Source organism: Sus scrofa, chromosome 1, assembly GCF_054392235.1.
Source record: "Sus scrofa isolate SSC_HxYL_T2T_F1_AM1 chromosome 1, Sscrofa_HxYL_maternal_Yorkshire_Landrace_v2.0, whole genome shotgun sequence".
NCBI lineage: Eukaryota > Metazoa > Chordata > Mammalia > Artiodactyla > Suidae > Sus > Sus scrofa.
Window position 1 is genome coordinate 279,441,504 of NC_139383.1, and position 23,297 is coordinate 279,464,800.

The following is a 23,297-nucleotide window of genomic DNA, read 5'->3' on the forward strand; positions in this document are numbered from 1 at the left end:
AGAGTGTGTCTGTGTGTGTCCAGTGGGGAGTGTGTTCTTCATAGCCCTGTGGTCTCCGGCTGGTGGCCACAGTGACTCTCGGTGTGCTCTTCCTGCAGACTGCCCCCGCCATCCTCATCCTCATTATCATAACCTCGGTTTATGATGAGGCCCCTGATGCCGAGCCTCCAGCCACACCCTCGAGCCCGACATTAGCGGGATGATGACACCCAGTGCCTGCTAGGAGTGTGGTGACGGTTTTAGGGCTGTGCATGCCGTATCTTTGGATCGTGAACGGAATAGTTTTCTCGAACGTTGATCATAGAATTCTAAATTTATTTCCATCTGTAGTTCTCGATTATTCAGGATCACCGTGAAATTCTGTTTTACTTAATCATTTCCTTTTTTTTTTTGTGATAAGTGTTCAAACAGTATTGTAAATTTATTATAAACTTGACCAATTTTTTACAGCTTGAATCATTTTAACATTGCCATCTGACCCAAGGAAAATACAACTAGGGGTTGGGTTCTTACCTTATTCAGCATTTGTGATTTCGCAGCTTCTTTTTGGCATGTTACGAGTGAACACCTTAAAAGGAGAAAGTCTGAGAGGTAGTGTCCATGACCCAGCCTGGAGTTTGGTAGCTGTGTCCTGTTTCCAGGAACGGAAGAGCATCTAGAGGGAAATCAATTTCTCACCTCTTTTTTTCTTTTTTTCTTTTTTTTTGTCTTTTTGCTATTTCTTTGGGCCGCTCCCTCGGCATATGGAGGTTCCCAGGCTAGGGGTCTATTCGGAGCTGTAGCCACTGGCCCACGCCAGAGCCACAGCAACGCGGGATCCGAGCTGCGTCTGCAACCTACACCACAGCTCACGGCAACGCCGGATCGTTAACCCACTGAGCAAGGGCAGGGACCGAACCCGCAACCTCATGGTTCCTAGTCGGATTCGTTAACCACTGCGCCACGACGGGAACTCCCCACCTCTTTTTTTCTTTATCTTGATTTTAAATGATCCTACTAAGTTAAAATGAAGATATTTATTTAAAACTGGGATAGGTTTCAAAAGAACGTCCTTCCCAAAGAGCTCAGCATGGTACCGGTAGAATCCCATTTCAGTGTCACGTCTGGTTCTAAAATAGACGTTTCCATGTCCTTGAATACATCCCTGTTGATTTGATGAGGAGACTTTCCCAGAATAAAGGGTTTTAAACAGCAGGAGCTGTGCTTTCAGGCCCCCAGTTCCCTGCTGAGAGGGGTCAAGCCTATCTTATTCAATCAGCACATACTTGTTGAATATCTGACTCATGCCAGGCACTGTGCTAAGTGTTGTAGGTGTTAAGGCAAATCACACACGACTCTGGTTCTTTCAGAACTTAGAGTCTGATTGAGAGGAGTGGGAAAGGCGAGATATTTACGTTTTCTTTCCAGACTCCTAGTTGTAGGACTCCACCGCCGTCCGCAGAGTAGACGCTTAATGAAAGCTCATGTTTTCAAAATGTTGGAGTGGTAACTGGAGAAGTTAGGAACTGCTTTTTCTTGTGTCTTTAGGCAATACACTTTTCTTAGTTCTTGGTGCCTAAGCTAGAAGCTGAGGAAGTTTTTTCCATGCAGTATTTCATTTTGTTTGTGTTTGATTTAAGCAGTTTAGCTTCACTATTGGTGCAGAAATTTCTACCCACTAATTAATGACCCATTGAAAAGTATCATTAAATCAGTTTTTTTAAATGTTATGAAAGGAAATTTTGTAGCAGTCTTCGCATAATCTTACCACCTTAACTATTCTGTTTTTTTTTCATGTTCTCTCCCAGCCTTTCCATAGTACATGGTTTTTCATGATAACATCAGAGTATGTATGTGTCTTTGTATTCTTTTGCCACATGCTGTTTCATAAATCTCTTTCAGCTTCTACTAGACGTAATTGGTTTTTAAAATATTTTTACTGTTTCTAAGATAATCTATTATATGATTTTACTACAGTGAACATTCTCCTGTTTTTGGATATTTAAATTTTTTTGGATACATAAAATATATCAATTTTTTTTCTACTTTGAAAATACTGCTCACAGCTTTGTAGATACAGCATTTTGTGTGTGTGTGTGTGTTTTTTGGTTTTTTTTTTTTTTAAGAATATTTATTTATTTATCTATTTTGTCTTTTTGCCATTTCTTGGGCTGCTCCCCTGCGGCATATGGAGGTTCCCAGGCTAGGGGTCAAATCGGAGCTATAGCCACCAGCCTATGCCAGAGCCACAGCAACGCTGGATCCGAGCCGTGTCTGCGACCTACACCACAGCTCACGGCAACGCTGGATCCTCAACCCACTGAGCAAGGCCAGGGATCAAACCCACAACCTCATGGTTCCTAGTCGGATTTGTTAACCACTGAGCCATGACGGGAACTCCTGTGTGTGTTTTAATTATTGTCCTCAGATAAAATTCTTAAGAATGATGTTTAGAGATAAAGGTTATAAGCAACACTATTTTTTTCACTATATTCAGCGCTTTTTCAGAGCCCTCAACAGCACTCAAAACCAATAGCAAAAGAAAAAAAAAAGATTTTGTAATGATAAAGTTTTTATCAGTTTACATTTTGAAGAAGGTCAGATTTTATTAGGACTCTTAGGCATTCAGATATCATTGTAGCAGAAAGATTAAATTATTTTGGAAATCATTTCTCTTTACTGTTTCCCATACTTGTGCAGAGACACGAATGTTAAGTATTTTTTTTTTTAATGGAAGCAAGAGAAGAGCCTGTGCACATAGACTTTAACCTCTTCCTACTTTGATTTCTTCTTAAAACCGGGGGTGATAATAGTACCTCACTCTAGGGGTTGTTGTGATAAATGATTGAGATCACTCATGCAAGGCGCTTAGCACAGTTCCTGGCATTGGTAAGTGCTCAATAAATGTTAGCTGCTATTAACACACACATACATAAATCCTAGTGATTTTTATGTGCTTTTATTTTTATTTTTTTTTTTACAGTCACACCTATGGCATATAGAAGTTCCTAGGCCAGGAATTGCATCCAAACCTCAGCTGTGGCCTGTGCATGAGCTGTGGCAATGCCAGATCCTTTAACCCACCGCATTGGGCCTGGGATGGAACTTGAGCCTCTGTGGAGACATGAGCCACCACGGTTGGATTCCTAACCCACTGTGCCACAGCAGGAACTCCTATGTGTTTTTAGACTCTTTTTTTTTTTTTTTGGTCTTTTGTCCTTTTAGGGCCACACCTGCGGCATATGGAGGTTCCCAGGCTAGGGGTCTAATCGGAGCTGTAGCTGCCAGCCTATGCCAGAGCCACAGCAACACAGGATCCGAGCCATGTCTGCGACCTACAGCACAGTCCACAGTGGATTCGTTAACCACTGAGCCACGATGGGAACTCCAACTCCTAGACTTTTTTAAAAATGGGATTCTACCAGAATGTGAACATGACCTGCTTGGCCAAGATCTATTACAGCAGTTTGCATTTCACTATGGAGCTGTATTTTGTCCCATAGATCTGTAGCAGTTCTTTGCTTTGTCAAATGTTAGTGACTCTATCATCTGACTCCAGGAAAATATTTGGCTGTGCTGATTTTGCAGACAGGATAGTGGGCCTGTCAGTAACCAGTGCTGCATCCGTAGTTGTGATAATAAGCTTTTTCTCTGCGCACCCCAGGTACAATTCCAGCACTCCCCAGCAATGTCTAGATTTTCTAGAAGTGCCTTGTCACCATTGCATGTACAAAAGTGCTCTGCTCCAGGGTCTGCTCCGTCATGGTGCGAGTTAGTGAGGTAGAATGTTAATATCTGAAGTTTTCAGATGTGGTATAGAGAGAGAAATTCATGAAGGAAGAGTGGAGGAAGGCATTTTAAAATGATTATTTAAAAGGATTTAATTCTAAGTTTGAATGCTGTTTTTCCTTCTCCAGAATAGAGTCTGAATAAATGAAGTCTGCAGATAAAAATGCATTGTTGGAAGTTCTGTTAGCATGAATTGCTAATAACAGTGATTTGAGCGTAAACACTTTAGAAACCCATCATCCATTCAGTCTGCACTGAACTTTTTGACGCTGTCATGCAGAATTCTGGCGATGATGAGAAAGTGGAGCTAACCTCCCCAATTTCGTGCTTTGGCAAGGCTCTCAGACCTAGAGATGGGATAAGTAGGCAGCTGCATGGTGCCTCTTATAACATTGAGATATGTGCTCTTTTTAAGTCTTACCTCCTAATCCGCCTTCGGGATTATGCTACTGGTATCGTACTAACATCAGAGTGGGGGCAAAGCAAGGGGAGCTCATTCTCTCACTCTCCTTTCCCCTGCAGATGATCCCAGCCCTAGACTCAGTGCACAAGCTCAGGTCGCTGAAGATATCCTGGACAAATACAGGAATGCCATTAAACGAACCAGCCCCAGTGAAGGAGCACTGGCAAACTATGAGAGTGCAGGTGATAATCATGGTAAAGAACGGAATAGTCACTTTTTATCACGGTGATGAAGGGTAAAGGTGATCCGAGTTGAAGTAGCCTTTTCCTTTTTTTTTTTTTTTTTTTTTGTTTTATTTTTTTATTTTTTTATTATTACTCAAATGAATTTATCACATCTGTAGTTGTATAATGATCATCACAATCCAGTTTCACAGGATTTCCATCCCATAACCCAAGCACATCCCCCCATCCCCCAAACTCTCTCCTCCGGCGACCATAAGTTTTTCAATGTCTGTGAGTCAGCATCTGTTCTGCAAAGAAATTCAGTCTGTCCTTTTTTCAGATTCCACATGTCAGTGAAAGCATTGGATGTTGGTGTCTCATTGTATGGCTGACTTCACTTAGCATGATAATTTCTAGGTCCATCCATGTTGCTGAAAATGCCAGTATTTCATTCTTTTTAATGGCTGAGTAATATTCCATTGTGTATATGTACCACATCTTATTGACCCACTCCTCTGTTGATGGACATTTAGGTTGTTTCCACGTCGTGGCTATTGTAAATAGTGCTACAATGAACATCAGAGTACATGTGTCTTTGCAAGTTGTGGTTTTCTCTGGATAGATGCCCAGGAGTGGGATTGCTGGATCAAATGGGAGTTCTATTTTTAGTTTTCTGAGGAATCTCCATCCTGCTTTCCACAGTGGTTGCACCAATTTACAATCCCACCAACAGTGTACTAGGGTTCCTTTTTCTCCACACCCTCTTCAGCACTTCTTGTTTGTAGACTTTTTGATGATGGCCATTCTGACTGGTGTCAGGTGGTACCTCATGGTGGTTTTGATTTGCATTTCTCTAATAATGAGTGATGTTGAACATCTTTTCATGTGTTTTTTGGCCATCTGCATGTCTTCTTTGGAGAACTGTCTGTTTAGATCTTCCGCCCATTTTTTGAATCGGTTGTTTGTTTTTTTGGTATGGAGCTGCAGAAGGTATTTATAAATTTTGGAGATTAATCCCTTGTCAGTTGATTCACTTGCAAAGATTTTCTCCCATTCTGTGGGTTGTCTTTTCATTTTGTTTAGGGTTTCCTTTGCTGTGCAGAAACTTTGAAGTCTGATTAGGTCCCGTTTGTTTTTTTTGTTTGTTTGTTTTTATTGTCAATACTATAAGAGGTGGATCTGAGAAGATGTTGCTGTTGTTTATGTCAGAGAGTATTTGGCTGAAGAGTTGTATAGTGCCTGGTCTTATATCCAGGTCTTTAATCCATTTGGAGTTTATTTTTGTATATGGTGTTAGGGAGTGTTCTCATTCATTCTTTTCCATGTGGCTGTCCAGCTTTCCCAGCACCACTTATTGAACAAGCTGACCTTTCTCCATTGTATTTTCTTGCCTCCTTTGTCATGGATGAGTTGGCTGTAGGTGCATGGGTTTAATTCTGGGCTTTCTATCCTGTTCTGCTGATCTATATTTCTGTCTTTGTGCCAGTACCATACGGTTTTGATGATTGTTGCTTTGTAGTAGAGTCTGAAGTCCAGGAGCCTGATTCTTCCAGCTCCATTTTTCTTTTTCAGGATGTCTTTGGCTATTCTGAGTCTTTTGTGCTTCCACACAAACTTTAAAATATTTTGTTCAAGTTCTGCGAAAAATGTCGTTGGTAGAAGTAGCCTTTTAACAGCTACTTTTGAATAGTTGTCAGAAAAATATGGTATCATCCCCAAGATCAATTAAGAGGAAACCAAAGTACATCAAAGCATAAATTGTATACTGCAAGTATTTATGCTTGTATGTGCACAGAGTGTCTCTGGAAGAATCTCTTGACATTGGTACTGTGAGTTGGCCCATGGGAGACTCACAGGGAATGCCAGGGAGAACTTCCCACACTTTTGGGCGGGGTGGGGGTGGATGGGCATTTAAATTTCATTTGGTTTTTTTGGCCGTGCCAGGGGCAGCATGCAGAAATTCCCTGGCCAGGGATCAAACCTGTGCCACAGCAGTGACAACACCAGATCCTTAACCTGCTGAGCCACCAGGGAACTCTGGGAAATTTTTAAAATAACCAAAAAATTGAAGGAGTAGCACTACTTAGACTTAGCAAATAGTAACATTTTGCCGCATTTTCTATTTTTTTTTTTCCTGAAGCATTTGAAATTATCTCCTAAGGATAAAGATATTTTTCCTAAATAGGCCCAATATCTTTATCACACTGAGGAACTTTTTTTTTTTTTTTTTTTTTTTTTTTTTTTGTTGTTGTTATTGTTGTTGCTATTTCTTGGGCCGCTCCTGCGGCATATGGAGGTTCCCAGGCTAGGGGTCCAATCGGAGCTATAGCCACCGGCCTACGCCAGAGCCACAGCAACGCGGGATCTGAGCCGCGTCTGCAACCTACACCACAGCTCACGGCAACACCGGATCGTTAACCCACTGAGCAAGGGCAGGGACCGAACCCACAACCTCATGGTTCCTAGTCGGATTCGTTAACCACTGCGCCATGACGGGAACTCCACACTGAGGAACTTTAATTTCTTTTGATTTTATACATACATGGATAATCAAAATTGATTAATTAAAAACGTAAAAACAACTTTGGGAACCATAGATGTCTTTTAGCTGCATTTTTTAGTTCATCCTCAGCTTTTTCTCAGGCAGCGGGCGAAGCCCTGATAAGAATGGGAGACCTTAGCACTGGCCAGCCAAGGGGTTCACAGCCAGCCGTTTTCTGCCTGGGCAAGAGTCCATGTCTGTGAGATGAGGGTGTTATGTGAATTGATTTTTTTTTTTTTTTTTTCTTTTTAGCCGTGCCTAAGGCATGCAGAAGTTCCTGGGCCAGGGGTCGAACCCATGCCACAGCAGTGATAAAGCTGGATCCTTAACCTGCTAGGCCACCAGGAAACTCCATGGTGATAATTTTTGAGGCCCCTCATAGTTCTGTGGTTCAGTGATTGTGATAACAGAGTATTATCTTTATTAATTTATTTTTATTTATTTATTTTTTATTTATTTTTTTATTTTTTTTGTCTTTTTGCTATTTCATTGGGACGGTCCCGCGGCATACGGAGGTTCCCAGGCCAGGGGTCGAATCGGAGCTGTAGCCACTGGTCTACACCAGAGCCACAGCAACGCAGGATCCGAGCCGCGTCTGCGTTGCCACTGGTCTACACCACAGCTCACGGCAACGCCGGATCGTTAACCCATTGAGCAAGGGCAGGGACCGAACCCGCAACCTCATGGTTCCTAGTCGGATTCATTAACCACTGCGCCACCACAATGGGAACTCCTCTTTATTAATTTAATAAAGACTTCTTTTGTTTGGATTAAGATTGGATTAAGAAGTAAAACTATTCTCAGCAACTGCTTTCTCAGTATATTATCATTGCTGTCAATAACTTAAGTTTTTTTTCAAAGAACTATTAGAAAGCACGAACTACTTTATTTTTTTTTGAAATTTTATTTATTTTTTACAGAATAAAATACATATATTTAAACACAGTTACATTTACACAGATTATTATATCATGGATCTTAAGAAAGAGATTAAGTGACTCCCTCTGGAGAAGTGGAATGGAAAATATGCTGAGACAAATAGGAAATTTATTCTATATGCTTTATCCCATTGTGTATGGCTTTCATCTTTACTATTTAGTATTATCTATGACATTTCAATTTTTCTTTAAAAATTAGCATTATATTAAAATTGTGTATATTACACAACTAAAATTTATAAAGAAGAAAGCCTTATATACCATGAAATATTTTATATAGCATAATAAAAAGAATAACTTAAGTGGTAAGAATAACAAAAATAATACACCCTCTGAAAATAAGTAAAATATAAAATGCATAAATTGGTTAAAAAACAGTGTAGCTATATAAATATGTCCTCACAATTTGTTACATCTTATTGATTCTTCAATATAGGCATTACACCATTCTAGGTGATGTGATAAACAAGACATTATAGACCTTACATTGTACCATGGAGAGAAATGGTTATTAATAATACAATTGTAGAACTGTATTATTTAATTGTAGAGTTGCATTATTTGATTATAATTATCATAAATTTTTTGATGGAGAGGAAATCAGAATCAGATCTAAGGAGACTTCAGCATTCCAAGAATGATGTCAAATGACCCCCTTCATGGTGGATTATGCACTTATTTACTCTGAGATAGGAGCACGAACTGCTTTATTGTTGCTCTGAATACCTAGCAGTGCCAGAATATTCCAGATTAACCTGCTTATCCTTTTGGGGGGTGGGTTTTGTTTAGAAGTTATGGGTGATGGTGAAAGTGCCCATGATTCCCCTCGTGATGAGACCCTGCAAAACATCTCAGCTGATGATCTCCCGGACTCCGCGAGCCAAGCAGCCCACCCTCAGGATTCAGCTTTCTCTTACAGGTATTTCTTTCGTAGGACTTAGGACCTTTGGATGTGAACTTTTCACCACCATTGCTGTCACTTCAGGTCAAGTGTTTCATTGAGTCCCTTAATAAATGTGTAAAGCAGAGACGACATAAGAATGAAATGCTGTTTATTGCGAAGACGTTGCTTCCCTTGTGGATGTCATACATTAAAGGCTTTAATTCAGGGATTTAAAAAAACAAACCTCATATGCTCACAGGGGCCACATAAGTAATTTTAGTGAAACAGTAGCAGTGCCTCTGCCCATGCAGACTCCCAGCATGTGACCGGTGCTGAGGGGACAGAGCTAGGAGGTAAGACCCCCTTCAGAGTTGTTGAATAGCCCGCTGTCCCCAGTAAACCTACTGGAGCCTTCCCAGTTTGTCATTCTCCTCATTCCCTGGGCAGATCTCTGTGTCTAATTTGGCTTGAGACAGAAAATGACTTTAGGAGCCTGAAAAATTTGCTTTTGTTTCATAAGGAACCTTTGTTTTTCCGACAAGGTGATCAGTTTTAAAGCACTGATTATCCATTCAATCCTCTATTTTTGTCTCTGTCTTTCTCTCTTTTTAAACTTTATTATAGACATTTTCAAGCATGTACCGAAGTAGAAGAGTACAGTGATGTGCCCATTACTCAGATTTCATAGTTACTAATACATGGCCAATATTGTTTCATATTTTCCTCCAATTCAAAGCAAACTCTAAATAGCATGTCCTTTTATTGTATTTTATTTTTTTACTGAGGTATAGTTACATGTTTCGGATGTACAACACAGTGATTCACAGTTTTTAAAGGTTATACTCTATTTATAGTTAATATAAAATATTGTCTGTATTCCCTGCATTTTACATATCATTTTATTTTTAAATATTGTGGAGCTTTATAATTTTTTCTTGCATTAAAATCAGGGGGAATGGAAGATATAATTTTTATTTTCCAGCCATGACTTTACTTTTATACAGTTTAGGAGTCTTTGCAAAGTGAGCAAATAATTACATTTGACTGGTTTGATTTGTAAATTACTCATTTTAGAGGAAGCAAGCCAATGAGGAAAGACTCAGAGCTAGTCAGATGAGGTGGGCAAGTGGTAATCCTGCAGGAGGAGCAAACTGGCTCGTTCTCTGAGGTGTTTCAACTCCATTTTTGGATGGCAGCTTTGGACATTCTGAAGAAGCTCTGGTCCATGCCCTTCAGAACCAGAAAAGGGACACAGGCATCAGCAGATAAAAGAATCCAGACAGCCCCTCCCAGTGTGAAGAGCCGTGTTGGTGTCATCATTGTAGAGATAATAGCGGGTGGTTCAGGAGTTGGAAGTTCAAAGCAAGCAGATTTCTGCTCCACACAAGGTTAAAGCAACGGGGCAACAGGAGGGGCTTCTTGAGAGGTGGTGAGCTGTCTTATGGTAGGCTCGTTTCTCAAGAGATGCGGTAGAAGACTTAGTTTGGGTGGTGAGGTAGTTTGGATGACTTCTGTTGACTCCCTCCCAACTCTGGCATAATTCGCCTTTGTGACTTTGCTCATCGTGCTGAGCATAGAACTCAGCATGTGTTGATTGGTCTCTTGAGTCTGTTGACTGCTGAATGATCCTGGTGCAGAGCACTCTGCAGCCTTGCTCCCCAGGTAACTAGAGAGGCTGCTCCTTAAATGAGGTGTCAATAAGTTAAAAATCATCTTTTATTTATGACTACTTGAAGCATTTGAGTCTCGAGGTGGCATGTTAATTTGTGTAGTAAACATAATAATAGTTCATAAAATGTGACCATATCTGGACAAAGAAATTAATGTATCTTTAACTCACTCTTCAGAGATGCAAAAAAGAAACTGAGGCTTGCTCTTTGCTCTGCTGATTCTGTTGCTTTCCCAGTGCTAACCCATTCAACAAGGAATGGTTTGCCCGACCACACAGACCCAGAAGGTAAGTTGCTGCAGGATGGTTTATGTTTTTTTTCTGTATTTATAGGTTGAGCCATATGAAATTGCCAGTATTCTCCTGTATTGAAACTATGTAGCCATTCCATACAGTTCTGAGGGGTCATTAAAATGTTCTCTGATTGGAAGTGGGATTCAGATTAGTTCTGCCGATACATGTGGTAAAGCAAAATTGACATCCCAGAGGCTGAAGGGTGACCTTCCGTGTGTGTAAGACCATGGAAATTCTCAGCAATCACAGAAGTTTTTGTTTGTTTGTTTGTTTGTTTAGACAATGAAATTGTCTGCTTCCTAAAAGTTCAAATAGCTGAAGCAATTAATTTACAAGATAAGAACTTGATGGCTCAACTGCAAGAGACAATGCGTTGTGTGTGCCGCTTCGATAATAGGACTTGTAGGAAACTGTTGGCTTCTATCGCCGAGGACTACAGGTAAGGTGCCCTGACTGTTTCACTTGCGCACCTGTTTTCAGCTGCAAGTATTTTCTCCTCAGTCCTTATTTCAGAAGTGAATCTAGGCTTACTACAAAGGGCTGTGTGTACCTGGATGTAGATGTCTAAGGAACGAATTTGGATGTTTAGTCTGGAAGTGTAGTTATAAATGAGCAGCTCTCAGTAAAGAGGGTGCAGTTTGCGGCAGCTTTGTACAAAAGCACCTTTAGCGGAGGCGGGGCCAGGATAACTAGGTCGTTGTTCCCCTTTTTAGGAGTGACAGAAAAGACTGCTTCCCTGCATCCAGGGAAGCAAGAGTAGGCCTAGGAATCGCTACCCTTTGTCTGCTGTGAGTCACTTGCTAACAGCTAAGGAGAAAAGGAACTGAGATGCTTTGGAAGTAGGGAAGCTTAGGGAGTGGGCGCTCTTTATCGATTGTTACATTTAAACTATAAGCAAATAATTGGTGGTGTGTTTAATGATCGAGCGGTATATTAGCCTGTGTTTTGTTGTTATTTTAGTTTTCGTGGCAGTCAATTTTCTGTGAAGTGTGAGGTTCTCCCTGGGTGGAGACTCTGCCCCAGTGTAAAACAGACCAACAGTGCAAAGGGACTTAATGTTTAGTGAGTTAAGGAGCCGAGTGATCAGCCCACTAGATGATTTTCTTCGCAAACATGCAGAATGGTTCTGTTTTTCTTTTCTTTCCCTTTTCTCTCTCCTCTCCTCTTCCCTTCCCTTCTTTCTTTCATTCTCCCTCTCTCACTCTTTATTTCGTTGCACCTGTGGCATGTAGAAGTTCCCTGGGCCAGGGATTGAACTCGCACCAGAGCAGCAATCCAAGAGCGCTCTTTTTTTTTTTTTTAATTGAAGTGTAGTTGATTTACAGTGTATGGTGTAGTTTCAGGTGTACAACGTAGTGATTTGATACTTTTGTAGATTTTACTCCATTTTATTTTTGTAGATTTTACTCCATTTAAAGTTGTTATAAAGTATTGGTTCTAGTCCCTGTGCTTACATGACGTCCTTGCATGTGGTTCTGTTTCTTGAGCTGGCAGCATAATCGGTCCTTAGGCTGGTTGTCTGGGGCCTGACATTCTAATTTGTAAAACCAGAGTCTTTGAAGCAATTTTGGGGGTTAAAGAAAACTTAGGACTCTTGGTCCCTGCAGGAAGCATGCTCTGTGTGTGTGTGATGTCCTGCAGAGCATATTTCCTTTTTAGGAAACGGGCCCCCTACATTGCTTACCTCACTCGCTGTCGACAAGGACTGCAGACCACACAGGCTCACCTGGAAAGGCTGCTGCAAAGGGTTTTGCGGGACAAAGAGGTGGCCAATCGGTATTTTACCACTGTCTGTGTGAGGCTGCTGCTTGAGAGCAAAGAAAAGAAGATCAGGGAATTCATTCAAGGTAACCAAAGACCTTTAGGTTAAGCATCTCTTCAGCCATATGTTATTGGGAAGGTTCGGACATTTTCTACTGTTTTGCTACTTTTTTTGAGTATCTACCGGTCTAAGAACAGTTCCTTAAATTCCCAGGCATTTCTTAATTAAACCTTGATATCAAACCAATAAGTTTCATTTTTATCCCGGATTGAATATCTATAATGTATGCAAAAATTGGAAAATTAATAAAGTTTTGGATCCACACAGTTTTCCTTATTTTTTTTTTTTTTTTTTAAACAGAGCAATCTTGTTCTTAAAGCTTTTGCGTTCGGAGTTTCCATCGTGGCGCAGTGGTTAACGAATCTGACTAGGAACCATGAGGTTGTGGGTTCGATCCCTGGCCTCGCTCAGTGGGTTAAGGATCTGGTGTTGCCGTGAGCTGTGGTGTAGGTTGCAGACATGGCTCGGATCCTGCATTGCTGTGGCTCTGGCGTAGGCCGGCAGTTACAGCTCCGATTCGACCCCTAGCCTGGGAACCTCCTTATGCCCTGGGAGCAGCCCTAGAAAAGACAAAAAACAAAAAACCAAACCTTTTACGTTCTTCTTACCCTCCCCCAGTTTTTAATGAATTGGCTGCATTTTCTCCTGAGATAAACTATGCCCAGCTACTTTTGGCTTGAGGAGCGTGATTAACACGATTCCTCTCTAATTTTCTATTTAAAATTGTTCAAATACTGTGTTTTAAAAATTATTATTTTGCATTGGAGACTTTCAGAAACTCACAGCAGCTGATGATAAAACTGCTCAGGTGGAAGACTTTCTGCAGTTCCTTTACGGTGCGATGGCCCAGGATGTCATCTGGCAGAACGCAAGTGAAGAGCAGCTCCAGGATGCTCAGCTGGCCATCGAGCGGAGTGTGATGAATCGGATCTTCAAGCTGGCTTTCTACCCCAATCAGGATGGGGACATACTCCGTGACCAGTGAGTCCTTCTGCTTTCATGTGCCTGTGTTTTAGACCAGCCAGCCCCATATTTTAGACACACTATCTCTGAGACTTAGTATCTGATAGTAAAGGAAAAAATGCACGTAACCTTTTTTCAGCCATCCGATTTACAAGATCGGAAAGAATGACAATGCTCAGTTTTCAGAGACGTGGGGAATCAGGCTGGAGGGTGCGGAAATTGGTCTGGCCTTTTGGGAAGGCACCGCTGTTTACTCGGCCTCAGCTGTTCTTCCCTTCTTTCTTCCGCCTGCTCTTCTCCTTTAGATCTTGACTCAGACATCACTCCCTCAGGGAAACCTCTTCTGGCCTTTCTGACTGTCAGGGCTCCCTCAGGCCTGGGTATCTTTCTTCAGCACTTGCCGTTTTAAACTTGTCGTAGTCATAGTTTCTCAACCTGGCACGACTAGCATTTGGGGCCAAATAATTCTTTGAAGTGGGAGGCTGTCCTGCGTATTGTAGGACATTGAGCAGCATCCCTGGCCTCTGTGTGCTGGAGGCAGTAGCATCCTACCAGGTGTGAGAACCAAACATGTCAGTGTCTCTAGACATTGCCAGATGTCCCCTGTTCTCGGCCCCTGGCTTGTGTGGTCACGTGATGAATGCCTCTGTCCTCCCCTGGATTGTTCTTGTCTCGAGAGCAGGAACATAATGCATTTAATCATCTCCCTGTCAAGCACAGTGAGGGACTTGTACCATATCCTCACTATTTACTGGGATTGAAAAGTTATATTTGAATATCAAAAAATCTGGAATTGTATGGGATATGAATTGTATCTCAAGAAAGCTTAGTTTTAAAAGTAGTTTTGTTTTGTTTTTTTTTTTTTTTTGGTCTTTTTATGGCCACACTTGGGCATATGGAGGTTCCCAAGGTAGGGGTCAAATCAGAGCTGTAGCCGCCCCTACGCCACAGCCACAGCCACATCAGTGCAGGATCTGAGCTGCGTCTTCAACCTGCACCACCGCTCATGGCAGTGCTGGATCCTTAATCCACTGAGTGAGGCCAGGGGTTGAACCTAGTCTTCCTGGATACTAGTCAGATTTGTTTCCACTGAGCCACGCAGGGAACTCCTCCTTCACCTTTTTTTTTTTTTTTTTTTTTTTTTTTGGTCTTTTTGCCATTTCTTGGGCCTCTCCCTCAGCATATGGAGGTTCCCAGGCTAGGGGTCTAATCGGAGCTGTAGCCGCCTGCCTACTCCAGAGCCACAGCAACACGGGATCTGAGCTGCGTCTGCGACCTACACCACAGCTCACGGCAACGCTGGATCATTAACCCACTGAGCAAGGCCAGGGATCGAACCTACAACCTCATGGTTCCTAGTCAGATTCATTAACCACTGAGCCATGATGGGAACTCCCTCCTTCACCTTTTTAATTCTAGTTATTTTCATCTATGAAATGACAGAGCGACTTCAGAGACCCTTCTCCATCTAAGCATCTGTGATCTTTGTTTCTGGCTTTTGATCCCTTTACTTGCTCTTGGCCTATTTATCAGTTAGTTTGTCCAAGCAGCTCCTCTCCTTTCTCCCTTGGGATGCGGGATGCGGTCCTAGGCCAGGAATGGGAGCTTCTCCACTCCACTCTTCCCCTGGCATCCCCTTAGCTCACTCAGCATTTCTCAGCAAATCCTAAATATGAGAGGTTTTTTGGCAAGATAGAATACTTACAGCTAAGAGAGAGTCTCAACTATGTTTGTAATCTATATCCAGAAGTCAATCTGAAGCATTTTAAATGTGTTTTGAAAAAAATTAATTAGGACTGTGTACCTGTTTCTGAAGTAAATATTCACATATGTTTTTTGGGTTTTTCAGGGTTCTTCATGAACATATTCAGAGACTGTCTAAAGTAGTAACTGCAAACCACAGAGCTCTTCAGATACCAGAGGTAACACAGGTTTATGTAACATGTGTGCTGTTGCTTGATAAAAATTGCTTGGTGCACTATGTACCTGTTTCCAAGTTTTCAAGGAAGCGAAATATGATAAGTGATAAAACACCATTTGCACTAGATGCAGGTTAGTCTAACTGTAAGGTTCTCAAAGGTCTTTCCAAGGATTAAAATTCCCTGGCGTGGGAAGGGACCTTAATAGTGAGAGGAGGGAGGGCAGCATGGAGGAGCCCCTGCCCCGAAGCTGCCCTGCGAAGGCAGGGCTTCCTGTCCACAGCTCTGCTGATGGGTTAGGGTTAGGGTTAGGGTTGCCGTCCATTGATGCTTCTACAGTTAGATTTTTGTAGGAATGTCCCGTTTGAGGAAGGGGTCTGGGGGCACATCAAAGAGTGTGAAAACTCATCAAAGCGTGTGAGAGGGAATTGAATCTGAATATGACCTCAAATGACCTTTTATTTATATTAGCATTTTTACCTGTCTTTATTTATATTTACATTTTACCACTTTCTTACAAAATGAGAAAATAGGAAAGTTTCAGGTATTTGAGTTTTCTGGGTTTTTTTTTTTTTATTTTTTTAATCCTTAGTAATGAAACATTAATTATTTTCAATCATCTTTGATTTCTAGAACTACTGCAACAAAAGTACCAGGCATAGATAAGTTCCATTCTAGCTGTTTAAGAAAGATAGTTGTTTGAAATTTTACAAATTCTAGGTTCTGTGTTATCGTATCTCTCTATTAATGTGTATCTGGGTGGTCTTTTAAAATGCAAAGCCAAGTGTTTTAAAAAGTTAGGCTTCAGTCTTAAGTGGGAGGGAGGGGAGGAATCGCAGTTCGGGTTTTACTGAAGAAAGGAATGTGTACCCGTCTTACCCTCTGCCTCCTGCCATGGAGGTGGTTGCCGTTTGATCTGGGAGCTGTCTGCCTGTGTCTCACGTAGGTTTATCTTCGGGAGGCTCCGTGGCCATCTGCTCAGTCAGAAATCAGGACGATAAGTGCTTACAAGACCCCCCGGGACAAAGTGCAGTGCATCCTGAGAATGTGCTCCACGATCATGAACCTGCTGAGCCTGGCCAACGAGGACTCCGTCCCAGGAGCGGATGACTTTGTCCCCGTGTTGGTGTTTGTGTTGATAAAGGTGGGCCCCTCGCGGCTCCTAGTGAGAAGAGTTTAGTTGGCATTCCGAGGAGATGCCAGAGACTTGGGCTCTTTTACACGTTTCACCCTCTCTGTTAACCCAGAAAGAATCTAATGTCAAGTTGTGTTCTGTCCACAAGTTGGGATTTTCAAAAGAAAGGATGGGAGGACCAGATTCCCGGCTGAACATTTTCAGCTTTTAAAGCAGTGCCTGAAGTTCTTGGTTGGAGCTCAGTGTAGAGTTACTGAATGAGCGAGTAAGGGCAGTTCTTTTTACTGTGTTTTTTCCATCTTCTTTCACATTGAATTCTTCATAGTGCTTGGCATATAAACTACTACATTTACCAATTGTCTTTCTCCTCTTTTAGCTTATTTTATAATTATACCTTTTTTTGGGGGGGGGGGTCATGCTCAGAGCATGCAGAAGTTCCCGGGCTAGGAATTGAACCCATGCCACAGCAGTGACCTGAGCCACAGCAATGACAATGCTGGATCCTTAATTCACTGAGCCACCAGGGAACTCTGTACCATATTATTTTTAAAAGTAGTGACATCTCATCCTTTTTTGATGTTAAAATTTCATCATTTAAATGGTTTATTTTGGAGTTCCCGTCGCAGCGCAGTGGTTAACGAATCCGACTAGGAACCGTGAGGTTGCGGGTTTGATCCCTGGCCTTGCTCAGTGGGTTAAGGATCTGGCGTTGCCATGAGCTGTGATGTAGGATGCAGACGCGGCTTAGATCCCGCGTTGCTATGGCTCTGGCGTAGGCTGGCAGCTACAGCTCCAATTCAACCCCTAGCCTGGGAACCTCCATATGCTTCAGGAGCGGCCCTAGAAAAGGCAAAAAGACCAAGAAATAAAAATAATAAATAAATCAATAAATCAATAAATGGTTTATTTTGAACATTTTAGTTGAGTGGTACCATGCAGTTTGAGTACACACAGCCACCAAATAACCTCATCACTCTTGTAATCCAGTCAGCCCAGCCCATCTATGGATGTATAAAGTATATTCAATATATATCTTACCCATTCTTAGAGTTCCCTGGGGATCCAGTGTCGTCAGAGCTGTGGGCACTGCTGTGGCATGTGTTCAATCCCTGGCCTGGGAACGTCTCCATTCCAAGGATGCAGCCAAAAAATTTGTTGTCTTACTCATTCTTAATGTTTGCTGTATCTCTGCAGACTGAACCCTTAGCTCAGAGTCAGAACCCGTAGGATCAGTATGCCTTCATAACTCTTCCTGTTGCCTGTTGCTCCTCTCTTCCACAGATGGAGTGTTTAGTCTCTGTGTAGAAACAATTTAAGCTCGTTTTAAGAAACAGGCCTTAGCTTGTCCTCCCAACCTCTTAACACACCTGTGTCCTTTCTGTCTGCATGAAGAAGGTGAAAAAGCAGATATTCAGAGTTCCCACTATGGTGCAGCAGGTTAAGGATGTTGCCACAGCTGTGGCATAGGTTGCAGCTGCGGCTCAGACTTGATTCTTGGCCTGGGAACTTCCATAGACCAAAGGCGCAGCCAAGAAGGAAAAGAAAAAGTGGGAGATGTTCTTTACCTCTTGCAGCAGAAGACGTACTCTCTTTTTCAGTTTTTTTCTTTCTCAGCTGATTATACCTGGACTTGCTAACCAGACATAACTTAATATGCCTGCAGCATTTCTCTCCTTATCTAACATGCTGGAATCCTGGGATGCTGAGTAAATCCACTGGGATTAGTTCAGCCTCTTTAAGGACCTGTAAGGTTAAGTGCTTTGTTAGGATAGAAAGCTCTAGATAGTTCAGCTAGGATTAAAACCCAAGTCGCTTATACTCTTGCTGCTTGTAATAGCTAAGGTTCCAAAAAGGATTTGGAGGATTATTTTCAAAAGGACTGGTGTCTCTTTTCACGAAAAACATTTGAAGATGTTACCCTGAGTGATTTTTGCAGAGCTGTGCTCTGAGTGATTGACTCTTTTTTATTTTCCATTTCTCTAGGCAAATCCACCCTGTTTGCTGTCTACTGTTCAGTATATCAGCAGCTTTTATGCCAGCTGCCTGTCTGGAGAGGAGTCCTATTGGTGGATGCAGTTCACAGCAGCAGTGGAATTCATTAAAACCATCGATGACCGAAAGTGACCAAGACCAAGGCCCACCAAGGCAGCAGACTGTTCGGAGGGCAAACAGATCTCTTGGAAAATGTACCAGCTGCTTTGAAGGCTGACACTTGTTTTTGTATGATACTGTACAGCATTCAGACATTTTAAAACAGATCTTTACTAAACAGATTAATGAGCTAACAAGCAGGTTCTCTTTTCTTTGGGCTCTTTTCCTTTCTGAGTTGCATCTTTTATTTTCTTGTCCCCATGTGGAGAAGAGTACTGCAAAAAGGGACCACATTTTTCAGGTATTTTGAAATACTAAAAACAAAACAAAATCTTCTAGAAAATTCTTAGATCTCCATTTATGGATACCCATTCTTTCTTTTCATTAAAAAAAAAAAAAAAAGCAGTACACCTCTTTGAAGATGCTGTCTAATCTTATATGCATCTGATGGAAGGAAAATACCAGTTGCACTGAGGATTGTGATAGTGGTGACATTAGTGGCATTATCTATAAATACACTCACCTAAATCGAAAAGCTAAGAAGGAAATGTAAATATAATATATATTTATATTTGATGTAATATGGACATTCTTCAGATTCTAATAAACAAGGACTATTGCTGATAGTGGGTTGTAATGTACCCTCTTGTGGGATGGTTTCCTTGACAAAATTTAAGCTGCGCTTAAAAGCAAAAGGCAAACAAATATGCAGAAGTATTTATTAAAGTGTAATGCAGTTTATTGAAGTTTCTAGGTGTAGAGTTTGATGCACAGGACTGCCTTTGATGAGGGGCATAAAGATCACAGAGTAGGTCACTTGGGCGTTTCTCACCTCGGACGTCTTTGAGCCCGCAGTAGGACAGAGGGTCTTTCATCGCCATGTATTACGTACGAAGCAACAGTAGATGCCCGATGCGTTCTTGTGGTACTTCTCAGCTGGATATAGTGTAGAAACCCCAGACGGAACTCCTTATAAACCTTTAATATATTTTTGATGATGATTCACATTGAATGCACAGACCAGGAATTCAGTGAATGTAATTTTTAAAAATCTAATTTGTATTGTCTACTCTAGTGATATGTGTTTTCCTAGTGATAAACTATTTTAATCAACCCTACTCTTCTTATGGAAAAAAAAATCTATTTTGGCAGGTTTCCGTGCCTTTGTTTCCCTCTTCTGAACAAAGATACGTGTTTCTGTATTTTGGGTTGATTGTGTGTTGATAATGAATCAGCAAGGGGTTTTGGTGTCTCAGAAACTGGCCAAGGAGGCCCCATCAAAGCTTCAAGCACAAGTGTTGTACATTGGTTATCACTGACTGGGTTCATTTTGTATGTTTCCTAAACATGCTTAGCTTCTTTTATAAAACTTGGTCCCGTACTTTGAGTCTTCCTGTTGCTGGCAGCATTTCCAGGCATTTTTAAGGGACCTGTGACCAGCGGCCTGGAGCAGAGGCTGTCTCCTCTCTCTCTCTCTCCAGGAATCGTGCTCCATTGTGTCTGAAGAAGCTGGGTTTTCTTTATGCCTCGACCTCTTCTCGTTCCTTTCATTCTAAAATACTGATTGCAAGTTGCATAGGAGCGTGGGATGTGGTTTCTGCCTTTTAGGAGGAGATCAGAATTAAGCTAAATGTCCTTTTGAACGGTAGGTCAAGAAATCTGTGTACAGAGTCATGTGCTTCGTGGGCTGTAACTGTCAAGCTTGTCTAGGTCTCAGAAAGTCAAATCCCATGGTAAATACTTTACAAGTCAAACAAGTAAATACTTTACAAGTCAAACAAGCCATCTGACACGATTTCGAAGGCCTAGAGGGAGTTCAGCATTTGAGTCAGTAAATGTTAATCGAAGACTTGGAATAGATGAAACTCATTGTTTTGGGATTAACTCTTAAGTCTTAGGGAGAAATTGTTTTCCCTCAGGATGGTCACCACATCTTTTCCGTCTTGTGGAAATACGCACAAAGATGTGGACATCACACACGGAGGGGAAGGTGGTGACCTGGGGGTGCAGGGCCACACTGGCGGCAGGAGACGGGCCTCTGCAGTGCTTGAGACAGTGGCGAGGGCAGAAACCCAGAGATTTGGCGTCAGCGATACATCTCTGCGTCGGAGGCAGGTGCTCGAGGCTTGACTCGGGTGCTGGCAGAGACGCATGGCCCAGCTGCTGACGGTTCAGCTCTTTTCCTCTGGAAACCTGTCAGGAGTAAGGACGGCTTCAGCATTAACCATCACTGGTTTGATTTCATGACAGGGTTTTATTATAGTGTTGAATTCCGAATTGAGGAATTGCTAACTATCTGCATGGCATGGTGGAGGTGTGAGATAGTAGTAACTTGATTTTGCTCTTTCAGGAAAGAGGAGTAGTTGTTCCTCGGGTGTTTGGTACCACAGTTCCCCCCAGTAACTAACTTTATGTGAAGAATTAGTGCAAAAGTACAAAATCACACACAGGAGACATTTGGTAGCTTCCAATTATTACATGAAATTTATAAGGATAACGGATGTTAAATGGGGAGCCGGTGGCTCAATTCACTGAAATCTTGTAGAATTAACTAATGAAAAATCAGTTTATATTTTGTGTTAATATTCTACTTCTGGAGGCAGTTAAGTAATATAAATACTGATGGAAGATTGTCTTCCCTTGTAAAATTAGTATTTTTTTAAATCTAGTAAGCATCTTGTTTTCTTTCTCTACTTTAGGTCAAATCTCAGCCACTTACTGCTTTTGCTGCTTTTTCTTTTTAAAAAACCTGCTTATGGGAAGTTCTCGTTGTGGCTCAGTGGGTTACAAACCCAACTAGTGTCCATGAGGATGCGGGTTCAATCCCTGGCCTTGCTCAGTGGGATAAGGATCTAGCATTGCCATGAGCTGTGGTGTAGGTTGCAGATGTGGCTCAGATCTGCGTGGCTGTGGCTGTGGCCGGCAGCTGCAGCTCTGATTCAGCCCCTTGTCTGGGAACCTCCATGTGCCATGGGTGTGACCCTAAAAAGACCCAAAAAAAAAAACCCCAAAAAAACACCTGCTTATGAAAGTCTTTTTAATGCAGCTATTAAATTGCTTTAAGAGGATTAGACTTCATGAATGATTGGAAATAGATGTCAGGAGTTCCCTTTTGGCACAGCAGGTTAAGGATCAAGCATTGTCACTGCAGCAGCTTGGGGCAATGCTGTGGTGCAGGTTCGATCCCTGGCCTGGAAACTTCCACAAGCCATGAGTGTGCCGCCCCCCCCCCCCCAAAAGAAATGTGGATGTGGTGCATGGTTTCTCTTTTCCTGTTGTATCCTGGAAGCCTTTGTTTAACATAGACTTTGAACACACGTGTCCTGAGGTTCATAAGCAAGAGAACATAAACCCTCGCAGACAGTCACAAGGCCATGTTCTGGCCATAAGGAGCAGTAACTGACTGTGCAAGCCGGTTGATGCTGTTTTCCTATTACCTGCATAGCCATTCCAGTTTGGGCCAAGGGAAGGTCAATATTGTGAAGCTTTAACAATTCCTTTCTCTGATGCGATTGGGGGTGAAATGGAAAGTAGGGATGCACTTGCTCCGACTTGTTAGTGGAGGCATAGAGGTGATGGAAACGGTCGTGGAATTTGCTTCCTCCGTTTGCGTGTTTGCGGCTTTCCCCTCTCCATCCCTGCTTTCTTTCTTTAGGAAAAGTCTGCCCTCTTTTTAGTTCTTCTAACTCTAGTGAGTTTATTCTGTATGTAATTGCTGACTTTGGGGATATACATTAAAAAGAATCTTATCAGAGTTCCCACTGTGGCTCAGCGGGTTGGGCACCTGACATAGTGTCTGTGAGGCTGCGGGTTCGATCCTTGGCCTCACTTAGTGGGTTGGTGTTGCCGCAAGCTGCACCATAGGTCACAGAGATGTGGCTTGGATCCGGCACTGCTGTGGTTGTGGTGTAGGATGGTAGCTTCGACTTGAATTCCACCCCTAGCCCAGGAACTTTCATATGCCACAGGTGCAACTGTAAAAAGAAAATGAAAAAAAAAAAGGAGAGAAAAATACTCTTATCAAGGGTTCAAAGAATTTTTGGGAAGTAGATTAACAGTGGTGAGATATTTAAGGTATTTTGAATGCCAAAGTGCTTGAGAACGTTGCCAGGTTAAAAATCACTTAATAGATCTCGGGACATAGGTTATGCAGAGTAGGATGACCAGGAGTAGCGTTATTACTCTTGAGACCACTTGGAGAAAGGGAGCTAGAGTTTGCTTCAGTGTCAGGGTTGGGGTGGTTGAGCTGCAGAGGCACCACGGAGCTCCGTGTCCCACGGACCTGTGCTCGGCGAAGGTTAAATTCAGGAGAGGAAGTCCTCTCCCTTGGTTAATGGCAGACAGGGTGGGCAGGGGCCCCACGCCTTACAAATTCACCTCTGCTGAGTTGATATTTTGTTCGCTCTGTTCTTGTGCTTCACCTGTCCTCAACAGCTTTGGACTGCCTCTCCTCGTGAAACAAAACCATATGTAAGCCTCAGTTAATGAGTTTGCACAATCTTGTATCTGTACAGGAAACCCATCCTGTCTCCTAGTGTGACTGATTGTCCATGTATGACAGCATTCTGCAAAACTGATTAAAAAGGGAGAGCAGTTGAAGTCACTGGGTTTTCATGTTTTCATCATCTCTTTTGTATTCGGAAGCA

At 42.1% G+C, this 23,297-nt stretch overlaps 1 protein-coding gene across 50 annotated transcripts in view; it reads left to right on the top strand.

The window, feature by feature from the left end:
• GAPVD1 (GTPase activating protein and VPS9 domains 1) overlaps positions 1-19,277 on the top strand; it is a 76,835-nt gene extending 57,558 nt beyond the window's left edge. For 29 of the 50 annotated variants that reach the window (XM_021068637.2, XM_021068681.2, XM_084995377.1 and 26 more), the window contains 9 exons: positions 4,291-4,425; positions 8,665-8,794; positions 10,606-10,715; positions 11,001-11,160; positions 12,381-12,568; positions 13,311-13,524; positions 15,356-15,428; positions 16,372-16,569; positions 18,544-19,277. In XM_021068637.2, the coding sequence (XP_020924296.1) occupies positions 4,291-4,425; positions 8,665-8,794; positions 10,606-10,715; positions 11,001-11,160; positions 12,381-12,568; positions 13,311-13,524; positions 15,356-15,428; positions 16,372-16,569; positions 18,544-18,684 (1,349 nt within the window). In that variant the 3' untranslated portion in view covers positions 18,685-19,277. The remainder of the gene's footprint in view (positions 1-4,290; positions 4,426-8,664; positions 8,795-10,605; positions 10,716-11,000; positions 11,161-12,380; positions 12,569-13,310; positions 13,525-15,355; positions 15,429-16,371; positions 16,570-18,543) is intronic. The other 21 variants (XM_021068642.2, XM_084995344.1, XM_021068692.2 and 18 more) reach the window with 1 other exon arrangement.
• Positions 19,278-23,297: the final 4,020 nt, after the last annotated feature.